Source organism: Coffea eugenioides, chromosome 11 (assembly GCF_003713205.1).
Source record: "Coffea eugenioides isolate CCC68of chromosome 11, Ceug_1.0, whole genome shotgun sequence".
Taxonomy (NCBI): Eukaryota; Viridiplantae; Streptophyta; class Magnoliopsida; order Gentianales; family Rubiaceae; genus Coffea; species Coffea eugenioides.
In genome coordinates, this window is record NC_040045.1 from 24996277 (window position 1) to 25018306 (window position 22030).

Here is a 22030-nt window from a genome sequence, read left to right on the forward strand (position 1 = left end):
AACTAAAGTTTTGAAAGACAAAATATATGTTAATATACCAAACGAACCATCTTAGTGTTGATTATACTGTAAAAAAGTTGATGAAACATTATATGAGTTGGTGGAAGAAGGTATTTTCACATTATGCTAGGGCGGCAAGGCGTTAACTTCAGTTGGCCGGTTCCTGAGATGACCCCGCCGCTGTCACACGTCATTATCTTTTTGAGATTTGACCTCTTCTTTCCACTTATCGTTTCCACAAAAAAAAAAAAAAAGACCTCTTCTTTACCTTAATTTTCCCTTCCAAGTTCACGCGTTATCTCCTATTGGCACCCCAAATCTTCTAAAAATTTCACTCAAGTCCTTTTTTGAAATTTCCAACATTGCATTTTATGCATTTAAATATATTCAGATTTCTCCCTACAAAACCATACAAATTGTTTGCTAGTCCTTGCTAATTTCAGTGTTTTATTTTCATCCCAATTAGCTGATAATCGATCATCTTATTAGTGCTGTCATGTCTTCACATTATCCATGTCTTGAAACAAGAATAATTACTTAAATAGAATATATTATAAATTAATGCCTTTCCTATTTTGCCATTCAAAATGTTGTTTTCTACAAATACTTATAAACTCGTCGCCAATTAAACTTTGGATTGAAGGATTATCTTGTTAGTATACAGAAAACCACCTCATTTAAAAATAAAGGTCACATGTATTTAAAATAAGATGAATTTTCAAAAAAAAAAAAATTGCCCAAATTATGAAATAGAGGGAATTCCTAATGAGAAGGATATACTAAAAATGACTTCAACATTTCAGACATAGAATCAATATCATGTTTGGATTTAGAGAAAAACCAAATTGAGAAGACCCATGCTTGATAGTAGACTTGTTAGAAATTTTCCTCTTCAAAACATGTGTTTGGTTCTCGCACAACAATGGGAATTGACCATTTATTTATTTATTTTTTTTATCTAAACTTGGAAATTTTGACGAAGGAAAAAGAGGAGAAAATTCAGAAGATGAATGTTTCACAATGTCTTTCCTTTATTTCCTCGGAAAATGTATTGCTTGATCTAAAAAAGGAGTTAAACCTATGACAGTGAAACATATACAACTGTCAGATGAGTATTTCCATAATGGTAGTGCCATAATAACCATACACCCCAATTTAAGCGGGTATCATTACCCTTGATTCCTTTGAAGGAAGCTAAACTCCATAACCAAACACCCCGCCAAATTTTGAGGGGCCCAAACGACCCATTGCTAAAAACTAGAGTGCCAGACTAGCAATTTTGAATTATAGGAGAGCTTGATTGATACATATTCAAATTTTTGGAAAACTTGATTGGAATTAACCCAATATACCAACACATATATATATATAACAACCTTTCCTTAACTCCTACCTTCATTTCCTCCCTTCTTTAATAGCAATCGAATCAATTCACAACTCTCTCATAAATATATTCCCTCCAATATAACTGCCTTTCATTCCTCTTCCCTTTTGTCTCCAAACTCTCAAATTCAGCTCTCTTTTGTCGTTTCCCTTCCTCTCCACGCCCCTTGTTATTAATGGTTTCATTTCTTTCTTGCTGCCATTCATTCTAGATTTTCAAAATCTCCTCTCATTAGATTCCTCCATTCCCTTCCCTCCCAATTCTTCAACCGAACTCTTCACAAAGGAATGGATTTGGATTCATCAACCAGAGGAGAAAATGGAATTCTCAATGATAATAAGCCAAAAATCCATCAGCCCAGTTTAAACCAGCCACCCGAAAACGACGTCGTCGCCGACCGCCCTGATGAAAGAGCCGAGAAGGGAAGAGTTGCAGAGACGACGGAATTTTCTGAGGTGAAGGAAAATGGATTATCATCCGAGGGTAAAAATGACTTTTCAAATGGCGGTGAAACTTATGAGTCCGTTGAAAAAAATTTGAATTCCGATGATCAGGGTGAAGAAGTCAAAGCTGTTATTGATTCTGACTCTGCTAGTAACGACGTCGTTGGATTAGATATGGTTCAGCAGCCGCATTCCCATCTTCCGAAGCCGGAGGCTCCACCTGGTGCAGCCGTCGACGACTGGCCCTGTAAGCTTCCCCGAGCGAAATCCATGCCGGAAAGCTACGACTTCGACATGCCGGCCATCGGTAAATTCTTCCGGGAGAAGAGCAGCAGCCTCTCCGCTGCCATCACCAAGAGAATATCGTCTTTGAAAGAAAACAACACGTCATCGGCGCTGGAGCCGGAGTTTACTCAGGCGCCTGCGACGAATTATGTGACGGAGTTTAAGCTTTCGGGTTTGAAAGTAATCGTGAACTTGAAACCGACGATTGGACAACATGAGAAGAAATTGATGGGGCGGATTAGTTTCTTTTCGAGATCAAATTGTAGAGATTGCACGGCGGTTCGATCATTTTTACGTGGGAAGAATCTTAACTTCGTGGAGATTAATATAGATGTTTTTCCAGCGAGGGAGAAGGAACTGGTGGAGAGGACGGGAAATGCGACAGTCCCACAAATATTTTTCAACGAGAAGTTATTTGGGGGATTGGTGGCGTTGAATTCGATGAGGAATAGTGGGATATTGGAGAAGAAAATGGAGGAATTGCTGGCCGGAAAGTGTCCTCCAGAGGCACCGGAGCCGCCAGTGTACGGGTTCGATGATCCAGAGGAGGAGAAGGAGGAGCAAGCGGACGAGATGGTGCAGATTGTTAGAATTTTACGGCAAAGATTGCCGATTCAGGACCGTCTGATGAAGATGAAAATTGTCAAGAATTGTTTCTCTGGCGGTGAGCTGGTGGAGGTTTTGATACAACAATTGGACTGCGGGAGAAGAAAGGTACGTACTCTAGCTGCTAATGCCACGTGTATGTTTTGCTTGCCTTGATTTTTTAAAATTTAAATTATAAATTTTTTTATTTATTTTCATTTTATAACTCGTGTAAATACATATCTATGTAGATAATTTAGAGTGAGACTTTTAATTCTAAAATAATTATTCAGCACTATTTGAATAAAAACTGCTGAATTTACATGCCAAGGTCTGGGATTCGAAGGATTTATGTTAATAGACTTGGTATTTTTAGTACCACGCTTAGAATGGATGATTTTTTTTTTTTTTTGGGGGCATAAATGGGTTGTGCTAATTGAACTTTTTTGGGCATAAAAGTTTAGGTTTATGTAAGAATTTCTCATGGTGGTCGGCCTTTAATTGGTAAATTAACATCTTATGCTTTACAGACTCGTGACTCAACAAAAGGTGAGTTTAATTTATGCTAACGTAGTAACTAAAGAAACGTGTTAATAAAATGGGTTCTTAGGAATGGCAATAAGGTAACGTAGCACCTGAATTAGCTTTTCATGCCAAAGTTTTAACCTTATGAAATTCTTATGGAATTATTCACCCAACTTTATTAAGCAATTTGTGCTGGATGAATTCGAATATTTTATTTTAGACGTGTTTATAATTAAGTGTTTATTAGCAGTTTTTTTTTTTTTTTTACCTAAACTAGATAATTTAAGATTGGAGATGGACGAGCGAAGTTTAAAATAATTAGGCACTTTAAATTAGAAGAAGATATAATATTAATCCCTCTTAAATCAAAATTCACCTGAACGGAAATTTAAATCCAAAATCTTTAAATTCTGAAGTTTTAACGTTAACAACATGCCTTTACATTTACTAACAACAATGATCAAGTATTTAGAGTTGGTATTTCTCAATCTTTTTCCCAATCACAAAGATGAAGTACTTTGCACAAACTAGTAACACATAATATCATAAACTTTAGCATTAGCTGGCTTAATCATTTGTGCAAGAACTAAGAATTATACTCCCTCCGTCCCGTTTTGTTAGTCTTGGTTTTTTTTTCACACAGATTAAGAAAGTGTAATTAATTTGGTTGGAAACATAAATTTAGATTAATAATTTCCTAAAATACCCTTATGCTAAGATAGACTTTTCATTTATCTATGTATTGGAAAAGCTCAATGTATTCAATGTAGTGGGTTAGTATTTAATAACAATGTATTAATAACAAGATATTTAATAAGGGTATTTTAGACAATTTGAAAGATTACTACATTTCTTAATGGGAAAGTGGACTACAATTTGGGACAGACGAAAAAGGAAAACAAGATTAACAAAACGGGACGGAGGGAGTAATTGTTAATGAGATACCGTCATACCATAAAAAAGTTTGTCGTTGAAAAAGACAAAAATAGTGAACAACAATCGTGTTCCGTGGACGAAAGTTTCAAGGTACAACAACAACATTGTTTGGCATCAATCTTGAAATTGACAAATTGTCTACTAGTTGAATTAGGCTAATCTATTTGCAGGTTAGGTATAAATCTGCAGTTTTCTTTTTTCCTGTACCGTTTCAGTTGCGATATAGGTGAGGTTTTAGGTCATTTTTAAATTAATTGGTGATATTTTAGCTTTGACAAATCCAGACAGTTATTGGGTGTTGACCAAATCATATATTTCTTAACTAAATAAGCGCATAAAATAGTGCAACAAACTTCAACCACTAACAGCATCTTGGATTTTGATTTTTTATTCCATTACTGATGTACCTCTATAGTTTTATATGAATTCTCTTTTTTCTTTTTTCTTTTTTCTTGCGTCATGTTCTTTTTGACTCAGGATAGCTATATTTTATTGAATAAATTTTATATACACTCACAGTATATACATTATCACCGTTGGATCCATAACATATGTGCAAAAGTTAAATTTTAAATTCAAAATTTGCATAGTTATTATTAATCCAACTCTAACAATATATACACTGTCAGTGTAGGAAAGATTAATCCTATTTTATGTCTTCAATCTAATTGTTGTTGTTTGAGGTACTTTAATTTGTCATTTCACCATCTAATTTTAGATACAATAATCTAATTAACGCACCTATAATTTCTCTCAGATTTGTTTTCCTTGAAAATAATCTTCAACAAGTACCATTTTATTTTTGCAAGAATCGATCAGTTTTAGTTGAAACTTTACATCGGTCAGTTTCATCATTTTGCTGCCATAGCCTCATCTACCTAAAGAAATCACAGCAACAAATAATACCCAAAAAAATAATTCTTTCTATTTTATTTATTAACAAAAAAAACTCCCATTTTCTCAGCTGTTTCGTCTAAAATTTTACTCTTCTTTTCATCACCAAGTTAAATTTCTCCTAAAACTAAAAAAGTTGAATTTCTCCTCAAAAAATTCCCCTTTCCATAGAATAGAACAGAAAGCATATATTAATTGAAGGAACGTGTATAGTCACACTTACCAAAGGTCCAGAGCCAACAGTAATAATAACAACCATGCGCCCTTCTTTATAAGCATTCATTTCAAGCATATGGTAATAACTTTTTGGTACTTCCCAAAATTATATTCTATAAATGCTTGTCCCAACATCGCATGGTTCATCATTTTGTCGGGTCATTTATTACTTTTTCTTTTAATTCTTACTTTAGATTCCTTACCAAAAAAAAAATTACTTTTAAACATTTCTCTCTTTTTTTTACCACATAATTATCAATTTTTATAGAACTAAAATTTTTAAGATCTAATGTTGTGGCAGAATACTTTTAAAGAGTAAATGTTATATGCACTGATGGTGTACACTATCACTGTTGAATTTATAATACATATGTAAAAATGGAAGCTTAAATTCAAATTTTGTATAGTCGCTATTTATCTAATACTGATAGTATATAGAAAAGATTAATCCATTTTGAAACCTATCATGCATGTCTTATGTTGACAACTTTGAAAAGTTAAATGTCTTTTTCAGGTTTAACATAAAATTGAGAATTGTTAGTCAGATTCATAAAAAAGCTAATAACATTCATTTATTTGATTTCATCTTGATTTCACCCCTATATTGATCGAGTTATTTTAATTCTATTTTTTAAACCAATTTATCACATTAACTTGCCGTAGTTAACTCGAAGCCATTCAATTCTTTCTTTTAGCTAAATTACATTTACCTATTTTAGCTCCTTTTATTCATTAATTTACAGATTTACTCGAAAGCAATCCTCTGAATTTGGTTCAAGCAATCCTCCTTAAGATTTTGTATGACATTTAAAATATTAATAAAATTTTGGGCTGGCATCCCAACCATCGAATCCCCTAAATGGATTTCCCGGTGATTTTGCGTGGATTGCCAATAAAAAAAAAATATCCTCTGGATTTTGTTGTGGATAAGCAAGACATGGTCCCACATAATTTGTTTAAGTATACATTATGGCATCAAAATTTTAAATTATAATTATTTTTGACACTCCCGATATTGTTAGTAATTTAAGGAGTGCAAAAACAAAAATTCCCAATAGATATGTGCTTTTTACCTTTATCTTGATTGTGTCAAATATTGGACTATTAGTCAATTGAGTATTGAAAAATTCAATAACTAATACTACTTCTTGGAAAAAAAAATGTGAAAGTCAACTTTGACCAAGCAAAAATCTTGCCGAGACAAACGTTTCCATTGGCCTTGAAAGTTGTTGAAAGCAATAAACGTCTTCCTTGGTTCAAGGCTTAATTAGGTCTGAAATTTGAAGGGTTCAATCTTTACAAAGTCAAGACATTGATTTTTATTGGTGGAGTCCGTGATCATCGAGAAAAAGTATTGAGTCTGTTGACAACCAGCTTGGATAAGTCATCATAGCAAAAACCACAATATTGAGATTAATGAATTATATGCCTCAAAGAAAACAAAAGGGTTCAATGAATCTACCAATTATGAAGCAATTTCTGCTTTCTGTTTAATGGGTTTTTTGTTTTTCTTTCTTGCTGAAAAATCGAAAAGCTGAAAAGGAATTTGAAGGAGCCTATTTGGGGATGATTTTTTTTTGTTTTTTGTCAATGCAGTGGGTATCTGGGTCCGTGGACTGGTTACCGTACGACCCAACTATATTTGGGGATGATGTTTGGTTATCCTTTTTGTGGGATTAATCTGTTATTGAATAAATATTCCAGAACAAGAACACTAAATACTGGAAACCTTAATTTGGTAGGAGAATTTAGATTGCAGGATTAATCTATTCTTGAATAAATATGCCAGGAACAATAACACTAAAAAGACTAGAAATCTTAATTTAGTTGGAGAATTTGGTATAATTTAGTGCTAAGGAAAAGGTTTCTGTACCCTTAGGATATAATATTGCAGTACACAATTGCAAATAAGACATATCCAATTAATCAACCAGAAGAGTCTTAGCTACTTGGCTATATTCCATTCGCAGTTAGGTATCATGTGAGACACTCAAATTTTACTCAATAGCTGAACATATATATTGTCTAAGAATTTCAAATCATGGATCCTTAAATACAGATTGATGTTCGGAGAGGAATGCAATTTTAAATATTCTCTCTCTCTCTTTTTTTTTTTTTTGAAGGTGAAGTTTAAGTATTCAAATTTATTTGATTAGACAGAGTTTTATACATTAACAGATCTATCAGATGGGTCTAAAATTGTGAAATAACAGGCCTTCTTAGACTTTTATTTTTCCATTTTTAGTATGAGTAGAAGTAACTAACATAAAGTTAGACATAGTTTACATTTAGTAAAATTTGAACCTAGAAAATTTACTTCTAAGACCTAAACTCTGACCGCAAAATCAAGGCCATATGAATGTCTTCTTAAATACTATAAATTGGTAAGCTTTTTATAATCATGTAGTAAAAAGTTCAAAAGCAGAAGTTGCCCAACAAAGAAAGACTGTAATCCAAATTTCTTGGAAATCTTCAGATATTTTTCAGCACGAAAGATCACCGCCCAATGAGTTTCTGCAAATATTTGTCAATTCAATGGAAGAATTACTATTGTTTTTTTTCCCCTAGCATACCCTGTTTACGGGCGGAATGTCAATCCATATATTATTAAACTTGGAAAATAGTGAGCAGACGTAAGAATTACTATTGGTTTTGGCCATTATATAATTAAAGTAAATAGAGAGTTTTCTTTTAAGTGGTCCAATGTTGTTTGTGTCAACGCTTTCAGCCTATGGAGTTTTTCATGCGTGTGAAAGCCTGTTTGGCGCCGTCCCACAAATCATAGTGCTGGTCCTCATAGACTTAAGGGGCTGATGACAATGATGGCACACGGTATTGAAAATAGTGCGATTAGTTGACTTAATTCTTGTTTCATGAAGATGGGATTTATTAAGTCAGAACTTGTTTCTTATTAATCCAAGTTTTTTACTCGGACCCTTTGTTTTTTATTTTTAATTTTAAATTAAGGGGTAGACTAGAAACAGTGAGCTTATGTTATTCCATGTTTGGCTTTGGGATTGGATTTCATACAAGGGGTATCGACTGCTGGATCACGGTTGGAGTTATCAATTGTTTAGCCTTACACTCAAATTCTTTCTCATGTTTTTATCAAAACATGTTTCACCCTTAGCCAAGTTGATTTGTAATTTATGCTTATTGGCGAAGCATTCACCACACTTTGTTATACTATTGTTAATGATTTCATTAATTTGAAGTTTAGTAGAAATTCTATTTTCTATCCAAGAAAAAAAGAAAAATTTAACTTGAAAGTATCAGATTAGATTCTAGATTTTTAAATTAACACCTAAAAGATGAGGGATCATGGGTTTAAATCCAAATCCAATCAACCCAAACAGAACATGGATGTTACGACAATATTTTAAGTAGCCCAGTGGGAAAAAAGTTTGGTTCAATGCTACATTTGATATGCTATCTTCATTTCTTGTAAAATAAGTTTATGGAAGTAGCATCCAGCGCACATGTTTCTTGTAGTTACATACAAACTTCTTAAGCTAGGATTGTTGGGAAGGAAGTTTTTATATATTTTTTTTCCCTTAAAGATTAGGTGAGGAAATTACTCAAGGTGTATTAATAATTTAGGTAATGAATCATGAGTTTTATAATTGTTAAAACTAGATGGATTAGTCTTTCAAACTTGTCCATTACCATCTCTCAATATCATTACATTTCTTTCTTTAGAGGTAATACATGGAAACATCAAATTTATTAGCCATAATTGCCAGTTTATGGGAAAAAAGCTGGTTTATACTAGCAATTGTTATTTATGTTTGGAATATGCTCTAAACATGGCTTTCTCCAAACATTCTTTCTCTAGTATTCCTTGCCTTTTGCACAAAATTTTTTACTTCATTTCTTTCTCATTTTTTTCAAGCTATGCTTGGTGATAATTTTCTTTCCTTCTTGTTTTGTTTTCTTGAATTTAAAATTAAATGGAAACTAGTTCTTGATTATAAGTTTGTAAACTTGAAGAAAAAGCACAAGGAAACTGGCCTTCGCTATGTATTATTTGCAATTTCATGTAGTCATGATTGTTTCAAAGTAATAAGGTCTGGGATTACGTACAAAAAAATCCATGAAAACTACAGTTTAAGCAGGCGCTGATCTTTCCTAAATCTAATGGAAGCTATCCATGTATATTGGATTACATAGACCAAAGTGACTCAACAATTTGGAGATGGTGTAGAAGCTAAAAGAATAGATGTTGATACGAACAAAGTAAATGACGACACTAAAATAACAACAACAGATGCATGCACTCTTCAACTGTGGGTCATTTCACTTTTCAAAATAACAAAGAATGCAGTGAACATCAAATGGTAGCAGAATGTAGAATATACAGCCACTGAAAGCAATGTCAGAATAATTACTATTTATTTCTATAAAAGAAAAAAAGTTTCTTTGTCATTATTTGGCTACTGTTGCAGAATACCGCTGAATTGTAGTAGTAAGTCATTGCTGGTGTTGTATTCTAATGTAAATTAGGCAATGGTAACTAGTAAGTGTTGCCTTGAGGGAACATCCACAACTTGATGTTGTTAAGGAAAGAAAGGGAAAGAGATGAATTGATTTACTTTCAATGACATATAGCTGACAAATACATAGTTTCCCTGAAAAGTTTTGGGGCAAAATTTGTGTTTCCATCTTCGCATTTAACCAATTTTCTCAAAAATACAAGGAGAAAATTTGAGTTTCCATCTTAACTTTATTATTACCTCCATTTTAAATCCAAGATTTTATTGCCTCTGGTGCTAAACGCATTGAATGCATATTGAATTCACCTATATCATTTTCCTGTTTCTGTTTTTTCTTTTCCTTTGACCAAATTGTCCATTTTATATGTACACCATCACACAACTGTTGAATTGTAACACTCAGTGCTTCCACACTTACAAAGAAGTTGAATAGTGTTTTCTCATACTGATGAGTTGAACCATGTAATCATGGCATTGCCTCCTGTATTTCTACTAGATACTAAAGGGGCATGCTAGCCTGTTTATCTAATAAAGCATGTACAAAAACTTCGACTAGGGCAATTTTTGCCGAAATAGGTTATGGTAAACAACAAAATTGGTGTTTGAAGTCTAAACTTTTCTCAACGTTTATGTTTCAGTATGATGATTTGAGGAGCTTCTTAGTTGCAACATTACAGCAATGAAATATTTTCTTGAACTCATGGCATCTAATTCCCTTTTAGCTGTCTTGAGAGAGAATGGAATATATCATGGTAAAAGACACAAAGATGGCTATTGTGTTACAGAAAAGCATTCACAGAACATAATCCATCATTTGTTATTCTACCATATATAACATGCCTATCATTTGTGATATGTTTATTTCATCATATTCTTTTTAACTATTCGAGCAATGTAGATTGATATTCTTCCAATTTTGGATTAATATAGGCGGTTGAGATTGGGAAACAATTGGCAAGAAAGCACTTCATCCATCACGTCTTTGGGTAAGGATATGCTTGTGATCTTTTTATACTGATAATGGAATCAACTGTCCAATGTACTTGCATATGATAGAAAATGATTTTCTCTAATGGCAAATTAACAGGGAAAATGAATTTGAGGATGGTCACCACTTCTATCGATTCCTTGAGCATGAGTCTTTCATTCCAAAATGCTATAATTTGCGTGGAGCAACAAATGACTGTGAGCCGAAGGATGCTGCCCTCTTAAGCCAGAGGTTGATGAGGATAATGTCAGCAATACTAGAGGCTTATGCCTCTGATGATCGTTGTCGTCTTGATTATGTGGCCATCAGCAAGAGCGAAGAGTTCCGGAGGTAAAACATGCTTAACCCTTTGGCTAGACATAACAAATGACACATTTTTCCTGTCCTAAGCAGCTTAACACATATAAACACTGGGAGTAAGCATCCTCCTGGAAATAGATGGATGACATATCTCTAGTTTTTCTGCAGCTGTAGACATCTGACTTTTGGATATTCCCATTTCAGTTAGGGTCAGCATCAGTGTTTTTTTTAATGTCTTTTTTTTTTGTGGGTGTGCTGTTCTTTGGAAGAATTCACCTTTTATATGTCTAAGAATTTTAATTTTATTATCATAGTAGCTCAGAGTAGCAGTTTCAAGCTTCTTGGTGCCACTTGTTTTTCTTTTTCATGATAATAGATTACTGCTATCACAGTCTTAGAATGCACTGCTACTTATCTCTTTCTTCACGAACTGCCCAAACACGAAAAACAGCATTGCTTGCAACCCATACATCTTGGACCTCTTTGTTCTTTACCTCAAAGCTCCATTTATTTGTAGTCATTATGCTGATAAAACATTAAATGCTGCAGAGAAGTTCTGCAACCAACTTTTTAACAAAGACATGCAACTGAGTTTTATTTATTATCATCGCTATGAAACACGTTCATGTCAAAAATAGCATTAAAGGTGTAACTGAGGTTAAATTTGATATGCAGCAGACATGATGATTTAACATTCTCCTGCCAATTACAAATGTTTGCGCTAGATTTACACTGATGACTAAGGGGTCATCTCTTTTCTTTTGTTAGAAGGTCCTTGCTGACTGAAAGGTTATCAAAATATTCTGTTGTTACAATAAGTCTATGATGGTAAATCTGTATTCGTGTATAATCTACAATAATCACTTATCTGTATGTTGTTTGTTTATCATCATGATAGAAACTTATTCACTGGTTATGCATCTGGATGCAGATATGTGAATCTAGTTCAAGATCTCCAGAGAGTGAACATCCTGACACTTTCAGCAGAAGAGAAGTTGGCCTTCTTTTTGAACCTTTACAATGCCATGGCAATACATGCAGTTATAAGGGTTGGTCATCCTGGAGGAATGATCGATAGAAGGTCATACTTCTCTGATTTCCTGTATGTTGTGGGGGGCTACCCCTATTCCCTTACAGCAATAAGAAATGGGATTCTTAGAAGCAATCGTAGAGCACCTTTTTCACTTGTCAAACCATTCAGTGGTGGAGACAAGCGCCTGGAGGTAAATAAACTCTCCTCTCCATTTTTGTTGACCACCAATGCATCTGAAAATGCCTCAGACATTCTAATGGGTCAATTATCTCTTTCTGTGGCTTTAAATTAGGACTATTGGTTTAGCCAAATTGACACAGATTTTCATGTAGTTAATCACATCCTTGTGCACTCCATGTCCTTGGCAAATATCCCTTTTCCACTTTATCTGTCTGCTTACAGAGATAGCTAGAATCTAGGCTTCAATGATGGAAAACGAATGAAAGATGCATTTCACTCGGAAAACAAATGAACTCCACATTATCTTACTCTTTCTTGGCAAACATGATATTTCGATTAACTGGGCTTTGTTGAGGGAAAGTATTTGCATTATGGACTCTTTCAAGATAATTAGTAAATATTACCACAATGTGCTATTAAAAAGTTTTGTATTCCATTACTGAAAGAATTGGACAATAAGAAGATTTTAATTATTGCTTTTGTCTTTATCAGCTTGCTCTCCCAAAAGTCAATCAATTGAGTCATTTTGCCCTTTGCAATGGCACAAAATCAAGTCCTGCAGTAAAATTTTTCAGTCCTCAAGGTGTTGAATCCGAGTTAAGGTATGCAGCAAGGGAGTTCTTCCAAAGGGATGATGCTATGCAGGTTGATCTGGCCAAAAGGACTGTATACCTCACTAGAATAATCAAGTGGTGAGTAACCAGTATTCGGATTTCCTTTCTCTTCAATTCTTATTATGGCAATGACAAAAAATTCACTAGAATATTAGCAACCGGTACACATTGTCCATGCTGGTATAAACAGTCACAGGAAAGTGATCATTTATCTGAATTCCTTTCTCCCATCTATCAGCTATACTCTTATGCTATAACAGCAAATATTTAGTAACTGGTGTAACGTTCTCTGCTCTTTTAAAGGGATAAATATGTGGAATTTCTTTCTCTCATCTATTTGGATTGCTAAAATTGAAAAAAATGCATACATTTTTTTTTGAGCTGTAATTTGAACTTCTTTCTGCTGCAGGTACAGTGCAGATTTTGGTCAAGAAAAGGAGACTCTGAAGTGGATAATAAATTACTTAGATGCCACTAAAGCAGGTCTTTTGACCCATCTTTTAGGTGATGGTGGCCCTGTAAACATCGTTTACCGGAGCCATGATTGGTCATTGAATTCCTGAGTATTCTCTAATATGTTTTCCTTCATCATATATGGTTTCAAAAACCAGAACAAGCAATTTAATTTAACTGACAATATTATGTATTATCATTATATACATGGAAAATTTTGTACATAGCAATAGAAGTTTGAAGCTGTCATGGCTCTAGGTGATTTGTACTTTTGACAAATGCGAGAAAGTAATTTTGAGTTTTTGCCCTAAAATAATTATCATTTTTAGGATTAGGATTCTTGGCTCCTATAATTTAAAGGTTCATCTCTTACTCTTTATTCGCTATTAAATAATGTTACACTACTAAAACAATGAACAACCAATAATAATCTAATAGTACTAGTTAACCTTGCATTGCATGGGATATAGTATAGGTGTATATTGCATTGGAATGAAGTGTGAAATTTTGATGCTATATATTAGAATTTTCAAATGGGAACCAAGTTTAATTCATAATAATGCGTATTCGAAAATTTTAAATACTTAACTAGTTAGTGAAAACTTGTATTACATTTGTATAGCATATATTTAAGGATTAATACCAAAAAAAAAAAAGAAGAAACTCTTAGTATATTGTCAACACTTACGGACACTTTAACTAAAACATAAAGCATGTTACTTATGAGAACAACACTTCACGTTCCAAGAAAATTTTAAATTTGAGAACAATGTTACTTATGAGTCATCTACGAAATTAACTGCAAAAATTCAAAATTTTTGTAAAGCGTACAATAAGAGAATATTTCAGTCAAATAACCATTTTGTTGAGAAAAAAAAAATCCATACCAAAAGCATATATATACTAATTTGTGTTTTCATATATCGCATTTAACCAAAATGAAATTACTTGAATTGACAACACAAATAAACAATTCATTTGAGTTGGTAAATGAGATTATAGAATGAAAATAGAAAAGTACATAACTCTAAACTTTCAAGAGAACATACAACATTTTCGTAATTGAACTAATTCTAATTTAATGTGCCAAATTTGTACACAATCTACATCCCTTGTTACAACTTGTATTAATGAGTACTCTAGCATATATGCGATTCTCATGAAGTGAATAATATTTTACTCCTTAAGGTGTGGGCTAGTAAAACTTTGCTCTGGTAAACCAAAAAATTAAAAAATAAAAGAAAATGTAATTGAACTAATTGTAATTTAATGTGCCAAATTTGTACACACTCTACATCCCTTGTTACAGCTTGATTGATGAGTACTCTAGCTTATATGTGGTTCTCGTGAAGTTAATAATACTTTACTCCTTAAGTTGTGGGCTAGTAAAACTTTACTCTCATAAAACAAAAAAAAAAAAAAAACTGCATTGCCCCCTTTATTGAAAAATCAAACCTTGAGATGTCAAAACTTCTTTAAAGATTATAGAAAATAGGACCACATTGCACTAAGGCACAAAAAATATTTTAGCTTGCCTTTGTTGCATTGACATGAAAAGAGAAGAAGAAGATAAATAAGGAAATTTATGAAATAAAAGCCATCAGATGAAAATGACAATGTTCCCCATTCTTGAGCTTTCATAGAAGATATCTTAACTCTCAAAAGTGTTTTTCTCCCTAAATTGAAATACGTAGGCTGTAGTTCTAGATAAAGAGTTTTTTCATTGAAAGAGGTTTCTTGTTTATATGAGGTTTCAATTCTATCAAAATTATTGTTAAATTGAAAAATACTATAAAGCCTTAATCAATAAATATTCACAAACTTTGAAACAAAAAGAAATGATAAAAATAGTCTAGGAATACCAATTCTGAAGGAGAAGATATTAACCATGTCTTTGCATCCCACAAAAAATATTAAAAGATATATATAATTATAACTTTTTGAATTATTTAAACCAAATGTCATTTGTGGTGTGTAAATGAAGAATGGATTAAGAAAAAAAAAAAGCCAAAGGATCTTTCTGGTTCAATTTAAGACGTTTTCATTTTTGAAATATCTTTGATTAAAATTATTTTCTCAAAATATATTTGATTTTAAATTTTGTTTTCAGGTGTTTCTTTAGAGATTCTAGAAACAAAATGGTGTCAACCAAAAGTAAGTTACTAGAACCATCACATTATTCTTGTAAATTACTTTAGGAGAATTTTCTACACGCCCTCTTTATCGCCATTTTATGATACTTTATTTGCTACCCTTTTCTTACGTTTAGTTTTATGAGATTTACCTTCTTTTTTGTGATTTTATAAGCAGGAATGTTAACATTTTCCTTCACTCATTTCAATAAGTACCCTATCATATGATAATTTCATGATCACAATGAATGATATGTGCTACTTTTCTTTTGTTTCTATTTTTTCCCCAATTGTTTCACTTTGGATTTGGAGTTGTATTTATAACATAAGCATTTAGATTTTTTTTTTTTAACCTTTTTCAGTATCTAACTTGTACTTTGGTGTACTCTTCTTTTTGAACATATAGTTTGGCTTTTGATTCAAAAAGAGAGAGAGAAAAAAAAAAGAAATTCTCATTATGTTCTTTTTCTTTTTGGTTTGTCAAGTTTGAGATTGTGATATGGATGAATAAAAGAGAACTTCAAGGAATTGATGCTTGTATCTCAAATCATTTGAACAGTTTAATCTACAGTTTTATTTGAATAGAAACTAATATTTATTCCTACATATGATTATTTCGGCTCTTAGACATCAAATCTATCTTGAACAAGCTGTATATTAATTAAGATTTGCAAATCATCTTATTACAATTAAAATCTACTTCTATGATTTTTTTTTGACATCAATGGCATGATTCAAACAACATGAATGATGCATAGGATGAAAAAAGTTCTTTATTGGAAATTCTCTTAGATATCAAATTTATCTTGAGTAAGCTGTATCTAATTAAGATTTGAAAATCATCTTATTAGAATTTAAGCATATTTAAAAAATCTACTTCTATGATTTTTTTTTTGACATCAATGGTATGATTCAAACAATATGAATGATGCATAGGATGAAAAAAGTTTCTTTATTGGAAATTGTTTTTTACTCTAGGTTTGGAAGACATAATTAAAAATATTAATGTGATATCCATAAATTAGTGCAGCTTGGTGTAAAAATTTTGACTATTGCTATACAAATTTTTGGTTTTAATGTTTACATTCCGTCCTATTATTGTCCTAATAAATTGCACATATATCACTAAAGTTATTTTATTAGGGAAGAAAAAATGACAGTAATTATTAGGTATTTCATTTTAACTATTATTTTAACTGCCTTAGTATCTATTATGGAACCCAATCAACATCCAACTTGTAAAAATCATCTATGCATTATAATAAAAATTGAATAGATAAAAACTCCTTGTGGTTAGTCGAATGAACAAATTACCTCCCTTTGGTTATGCCTACAAAGAATTTGCTTATGCCTTGGAAAATTTTGAAACTCTTAACTTTTCTATTATGTTTAAGCATCAACACTCCAAAGTTAAAATTTTTTAAGTTCATAATTTTGGAATTATCATGTGTACTTGTATTCCTTTGCACATGTCATTAAATTGAACGCACATATTTCTTAGCTTTTAAATCATAATACTACAAAAAATTTTATGCGAAGTAAAAGGGTTTTTATCTTCAAATATCTCATAATGGACCATATCTATAATTTTACCTCAAACATACATATAAATATATTTTAACGTAATTATATCAAAATTGATGATTGTGGAAAAACTGAAAGATAACAAATTGAATAGATGTCCTACCTCACAATTGAACAACCAATGATGCCAAAACATCTGTAGCAATTTTTATATTTTCCTATTATTGAATCCTAAACTACAAATAGAATAATCCAATTACAATTAACTTCAAGTCAATAAAACAGCAACATGTAATGAAGAAAATAAACAAGATTACAAGAAGGAAAATAGTCAGAGAGAGAGAGAGAGAGAGAGCAATAGTAAGCTAAGGAAGAAATGAAAAAAAAAGTGGAGCTAGAGGTGGTAGAGCTAAAAAGAGAGATAGAATTGAGACTTGTGAATCTGAACCATGAATAGTTAACTTATAACTACCATATTCAAGAGAAACTTTAAATTAAAAAGGAAAAAGGAAAGTAAGGGAGAAATGATGCGAGTAAAAATGACGAGTGAAAAGACGAAAAGAATAGTGTGATTTGGTAATATGACATTTCAGTACTTTTTGGTAAATTTAATGAATAGAATAGTATCAAGTTCTCTCTATCTTTAAATTTTGCCAAATTTGCACTCTACTTATAAATACAAATTCTTCCCATTCCCTGATTCTAAAATTTACCAAAGGTACACATGAAGTTCTACAACTTTTGATAGGCCTAAATTCATTTGGAATAAACTAAAATCTTAATTTACCTTGCTTTTAAGGTAAAGTGCACCAACAATCATTAAAGCTTTTCAAATTTACATCTTGCTCACTATACTATTTTTTGTGGCATTTAACTCACTAACTCTTGAAAAATGATTAATCTACTATTATGTTTATTTGCTTCATTAAAGGAGACCAAATTCATGACATGAGATCAACTAGACAAAAAATAGTATAGTGAGTTAAATGAAACTTTAGTAAAAATTAGCAATCTTTGGTGCACTCTTTTTGGAAATTTTTTTTCAAATTTAAAGATTAATAAAAAAGAAATTTCTTAGTAAAAAATTAAAGCACGAATGATCATTGCATTCCCAAATCTTTTTGGCAAATATTACAAGCATGTTAAGAAGAAAATAATTGGATTTAAATCCCAAAAAGAACTACCAAAAAAATTCATGACATAACTTATTAGGAACTATTGTATTGGTAAAGGAGCAAAGAAGAATAAAAAGAAGACCTTTTCTATAAAAAAAGGAAATACTGAATTCTTTTACTAAGAAATTTCATCTTTAATAAGAAATTTCCTTTCATTGCTCTTTTCCTTTTGCTAATAAAATTTCTCGTAAAACGTTTTGCCATGACTTTTTCATATTTTTATGTATAAATTTAAATCAAGGTGCTTTGTTTGCTATAAACATCTTCTTTTGTTTTTTTTTTTTCATTAGATTTAGGAATTCAAGGATCATGCATTATAATTTTTTGGTAAGAAATTTCTTTTTTTAGTTATTCATTAATTTGCAAAAAGTTTTCTAACAAAGTGCAATAATGATCTTTAAACTTTTCTACAATCTCATTCATCCCACTTTACTAGTTTTCACATTTTTATAACTCACATGCCATGAAATTTTCCTATTTTAACCAAGAAAATAGACAGAATGATCCAATTGATTACTTTTATGAGTTTAATGAGTCAATTAACATGAAATATAATATGGTGAGCTAAATGAAATTTTGAACAAGTTTAATAACTTGAGGTGCACTTTACTATTTGAAACATAGATGATCCATTTGGATGGAAGGATTTGGAATTGAACTTCAAATCACTCCAAGTTTATCTGAAGAAGTTAGAAGATTTGATAGAGAATTTGAAATCTAGCAGAAGGGATTTTTGTGACTAAAATGAATGCACTTGAAATTCACTCAATTTACTTGTCATCTCAAAATTCTCATTCATGTCTTTCAAATCTCCCCTAATTTATCCACCATTTTATAACTATGAAGTTGAAAACAATAAGTCCTTAGCACCTTCGTTGCCATAGTTGCTGCCATTACCACAACCAATCTATCACCACTTGCCACCAAACCCATTGCTTTTTGCTTCGATGATGAATAACTATAATCTCAATATTACTTTTAGAGCAAATAGCTTAAAATATCACCAAACTATTAGCTTAGATGACTTTTGGTCACTAAACTTTATTTTTGGACTTTTGGTTGCTGAACTTTTTTTAACTGTCACTCAACTATTAAAAATGTGTTCCTTTTCTCATTCCATCCAATTTTGGGATTAAAGCGATGGAAAGTAAGCAAGTAGCATTCACAAGTGATTTCAAATGGTAAAAATGTCTCACAAATATTTGAAGGACAATTTAAGAAACGAAATTGATGTTTTGAGTATCAATGTTGTTATATCAAATAATTAGGAACTTCAACTAAATTCTATGCAAGATCCTAACCTATATATAATTTTCAAAACAAAGGTACTCCACCTCTACTCCTATCTTTCCACTATACCTCTGCTCCTGTCTTACCACTATTTATTCATCAACTAGGAGGCATAAACCGCGCGTAGGGGACTAAAGACAATATGCCTTGCCAAATATGCAGATTAAGGGAGTGATTGAATTTTGGTGTATTCTTCTTTTATCCAACATGGCATGCAATTTTTTTTTTTTGTATATCAGTATGAATATGCATGGCAGTTGACAGAGGGAAAATATCACTGAGCTATATAGATTAAGGTTGATAATCCAAAGTGCGATAAACTTCAAGGCAATGCAAAGACTTCAAATCCATCGCATTACATGAATTTGGCAACGATGATGATAATGTACCTGGCTAGTGCACTGGATAGCAAAATCACAAACTATAAAGGGAGGTATTCTCTACATTTTCAGAAAACCTAATAACTTGCAAGTTGAAGCTTTGTAAGCTGATGCTATATCTTTTTGGATTCATCACTCGTGGCTTCTGATATACCTTCAAAAAGTAATTGAAAGCAACTAAAACTAATCCATTGCAGCAGAAATAGTTGTAGCAAAGACAGATAAATTCCTCAAGAAGATACTATTGGAGAAAACGGGGAATAACCTTACATCGCATTTCAACAGAAGCATTAAAACATGGAAGATTACTGATACATTAAAATGCCAGATTACTGATACATTACTGAAATGTGCCAGATTAATTATGGCCTAACTGAGCTGAAGATAAAAATTAAAATGCCATGGATACATTTTTTCGATGCCTTTTCGATTGAATACAACAACAACAAAGGAGTTGCGTGATTGGGGAATAAAGAGCAATAACTCTCCCGGCCGAAGAGCATGGTTAGTGACAAAGTTGTTCCAGTTCTGGTGGAAAGATCTTTGCTTCATGCCAATGGCATAACTTTTGAATCCATTGGTGAGAATGATTGTTGGTGTTCTATTCTCATTAAGCTGAATATCTGCATACTGTGGAAGTTCCTGTTGACAACAAGCATGCATTCTTAGCTGGCTTACTAGACAATGAAGCTGAGAATATATTCTATAGAAACAATCATTTACCAAGCTGTATTTAGATTGAGGAGTGTAAAACTGGTAGAACGAAACAAATGATGACCAATCATGCTTGAAAAATTGATTTATGGATGAGGTGATAGTAGTTAAATTGAGCTGTGGAGCTGTATCATCTGTACATATTGGAAGAAGGTGTAAGTGTAAGCCTTATCAGTAAATTAAGCAAACAAAGTATAGTTAAACAGGAATTTTAACCTTCAACATTGAGATTAATGCTTGGCAACATAGGCAAAGGAAGCGTCCATGGCATAAGAATGTGATTGTAAAGTACAAAAAGCCATAGAATCATAGGATAAATTCCCCTTGATTCTCAGGAAAATCATATTAGCTTCATCAATCAGATTCTCAGCACAATAAGTTTCCCAGCCTTCCTGAAAACATCTTACTTTGATTTTTATTTCCCAGCAGCGAAGACCATGATATAATTTAATGGTTATGCCATCTTGAAATCCGATTAAATTAAATACAGTAGCTGAAATCTCCTACAAAGGACACATACAAAAAAGTTGTTTATTATGCCAAGAAGAAGCAAAGAAAGAAATCATGTTTTCATTGACTAACATGTTTGGTTTTATTTGAACAAAAAAGTACATAACACTATGGTTGTCCTGTTGGTACGTCTTGAGAATCAACGGTAGTTGTATCTATCAAAAAAGTTAAAGCATGAGATGTAGGAAATGTATAACAACGAAACAATATACATAAATATAAAAGAGAAAATCAAAGTATACCTGCATTTGTAAAAGTTTCAGGAGAAAGAGTGATTACAGTATGTAACCACTAGGCACCTGAATCGAAAGAATAAATAGATGGTTCACCTGTATGTTTTAATATTTGTGGATAGCTTTCCATCAATTTTTTTTTTGATATAATAGATGGTTTGTTCTCTAGAAGTTTTAACCATCGTTGCTGCATGAATTTTTGTTTTGTTAAACGTACACAGGAAGAATCTAGTCTTGTTTCCTTGAGGAATTGCCAACCACTTCCTGAAGAGATTTTTTGGTTTAGTCATTAGTAATTGGAAAGGCAGAAGAGGAAGGAACTATAAAATAACAAAACTTTAGTATCATAATAAAAGCTATGGGACTAATAGGAAAAACTGGCGTTGCAAAGAAAAGCTAAAGAAAAGCTATGGGACTAATAGGCTAAAACTATGAAGAAGTTCTCTGTATTTAATCGCAGAACATTCAAATGGTAGTAAATATGGTAGGTGAATGGAAGTAATAAGCAAAAAAGCTGCATAAGAATAATAAATTCCTACTGCCAAATTGATGCTAACTGCGTTCAGTTCTACGGCTCAAGACCTGTAGCTCTACTGGCAATTACCCAATGCTACTTAGTATATAAAATTAGTGTCAGAGCTACATATAAAACAGCTAGAAATTTCTAAAAATAGTATATCACTAATTACGTGAAAGGTGACAAGCATCCAGATGATCTTCCTATGTAGGAAAGCATCAGAGAA

The 22030-nt window shown here is 32.2% G+C and overlaps 1 protein-coding gene across 1 annotated transcript; it reads left to right on the forward strand.

The window, feature by feature from the left end:
- Nucleotides 1-1393: 1393 nt before the first annotated feature.
- On the forward strand, nucleotides 1394-13631 carry LOC113753601. Its single transcript, XM_027297793.1, has 6 exons — nucleotides 1394-2826; nucleotides 10692-10747; nucleotides 10849-11079; nucleotides 11981-12272; nucleotides 12755-12954; nucleotides 13286-13631. Exons 1-6 carry the CDS (start codon nucleotides 1672-1674, stop codon nucleotides 13437-13439), a joined length of 2088 nt encoding a protein of 695 aa, XP_027153594.1. The 5' UTR covers nucleotides 1394-1671; the 3' UTR covers nucleotides 13440-13631.
- Nucleotides 13632-22030: the final 8399 nt, after the last annotated feature.

Coding starts and splice junctions, on each gene's coding strand:
- LOC113753601 (XM_027297793.1), top strand. CDS start 1,672: ATGGATTTGGATTCATCAACCAGAGGAGAAAATGGAATTCTCAATGAT. Junction 2,827..10,691: donor TGGACTGCGGGAGAAGAAAG/GTACGTACTCTA, acceptor GGATTAATATAG/GCGGTTGAGATTGGGAAACA. Junction 10,748..10,848: donor TTCATCCATCACGTCTTTGG/GTAAGGATATGC, acceptor GCAAATTAACAG/GGAAAATGAATTTGAGGATG.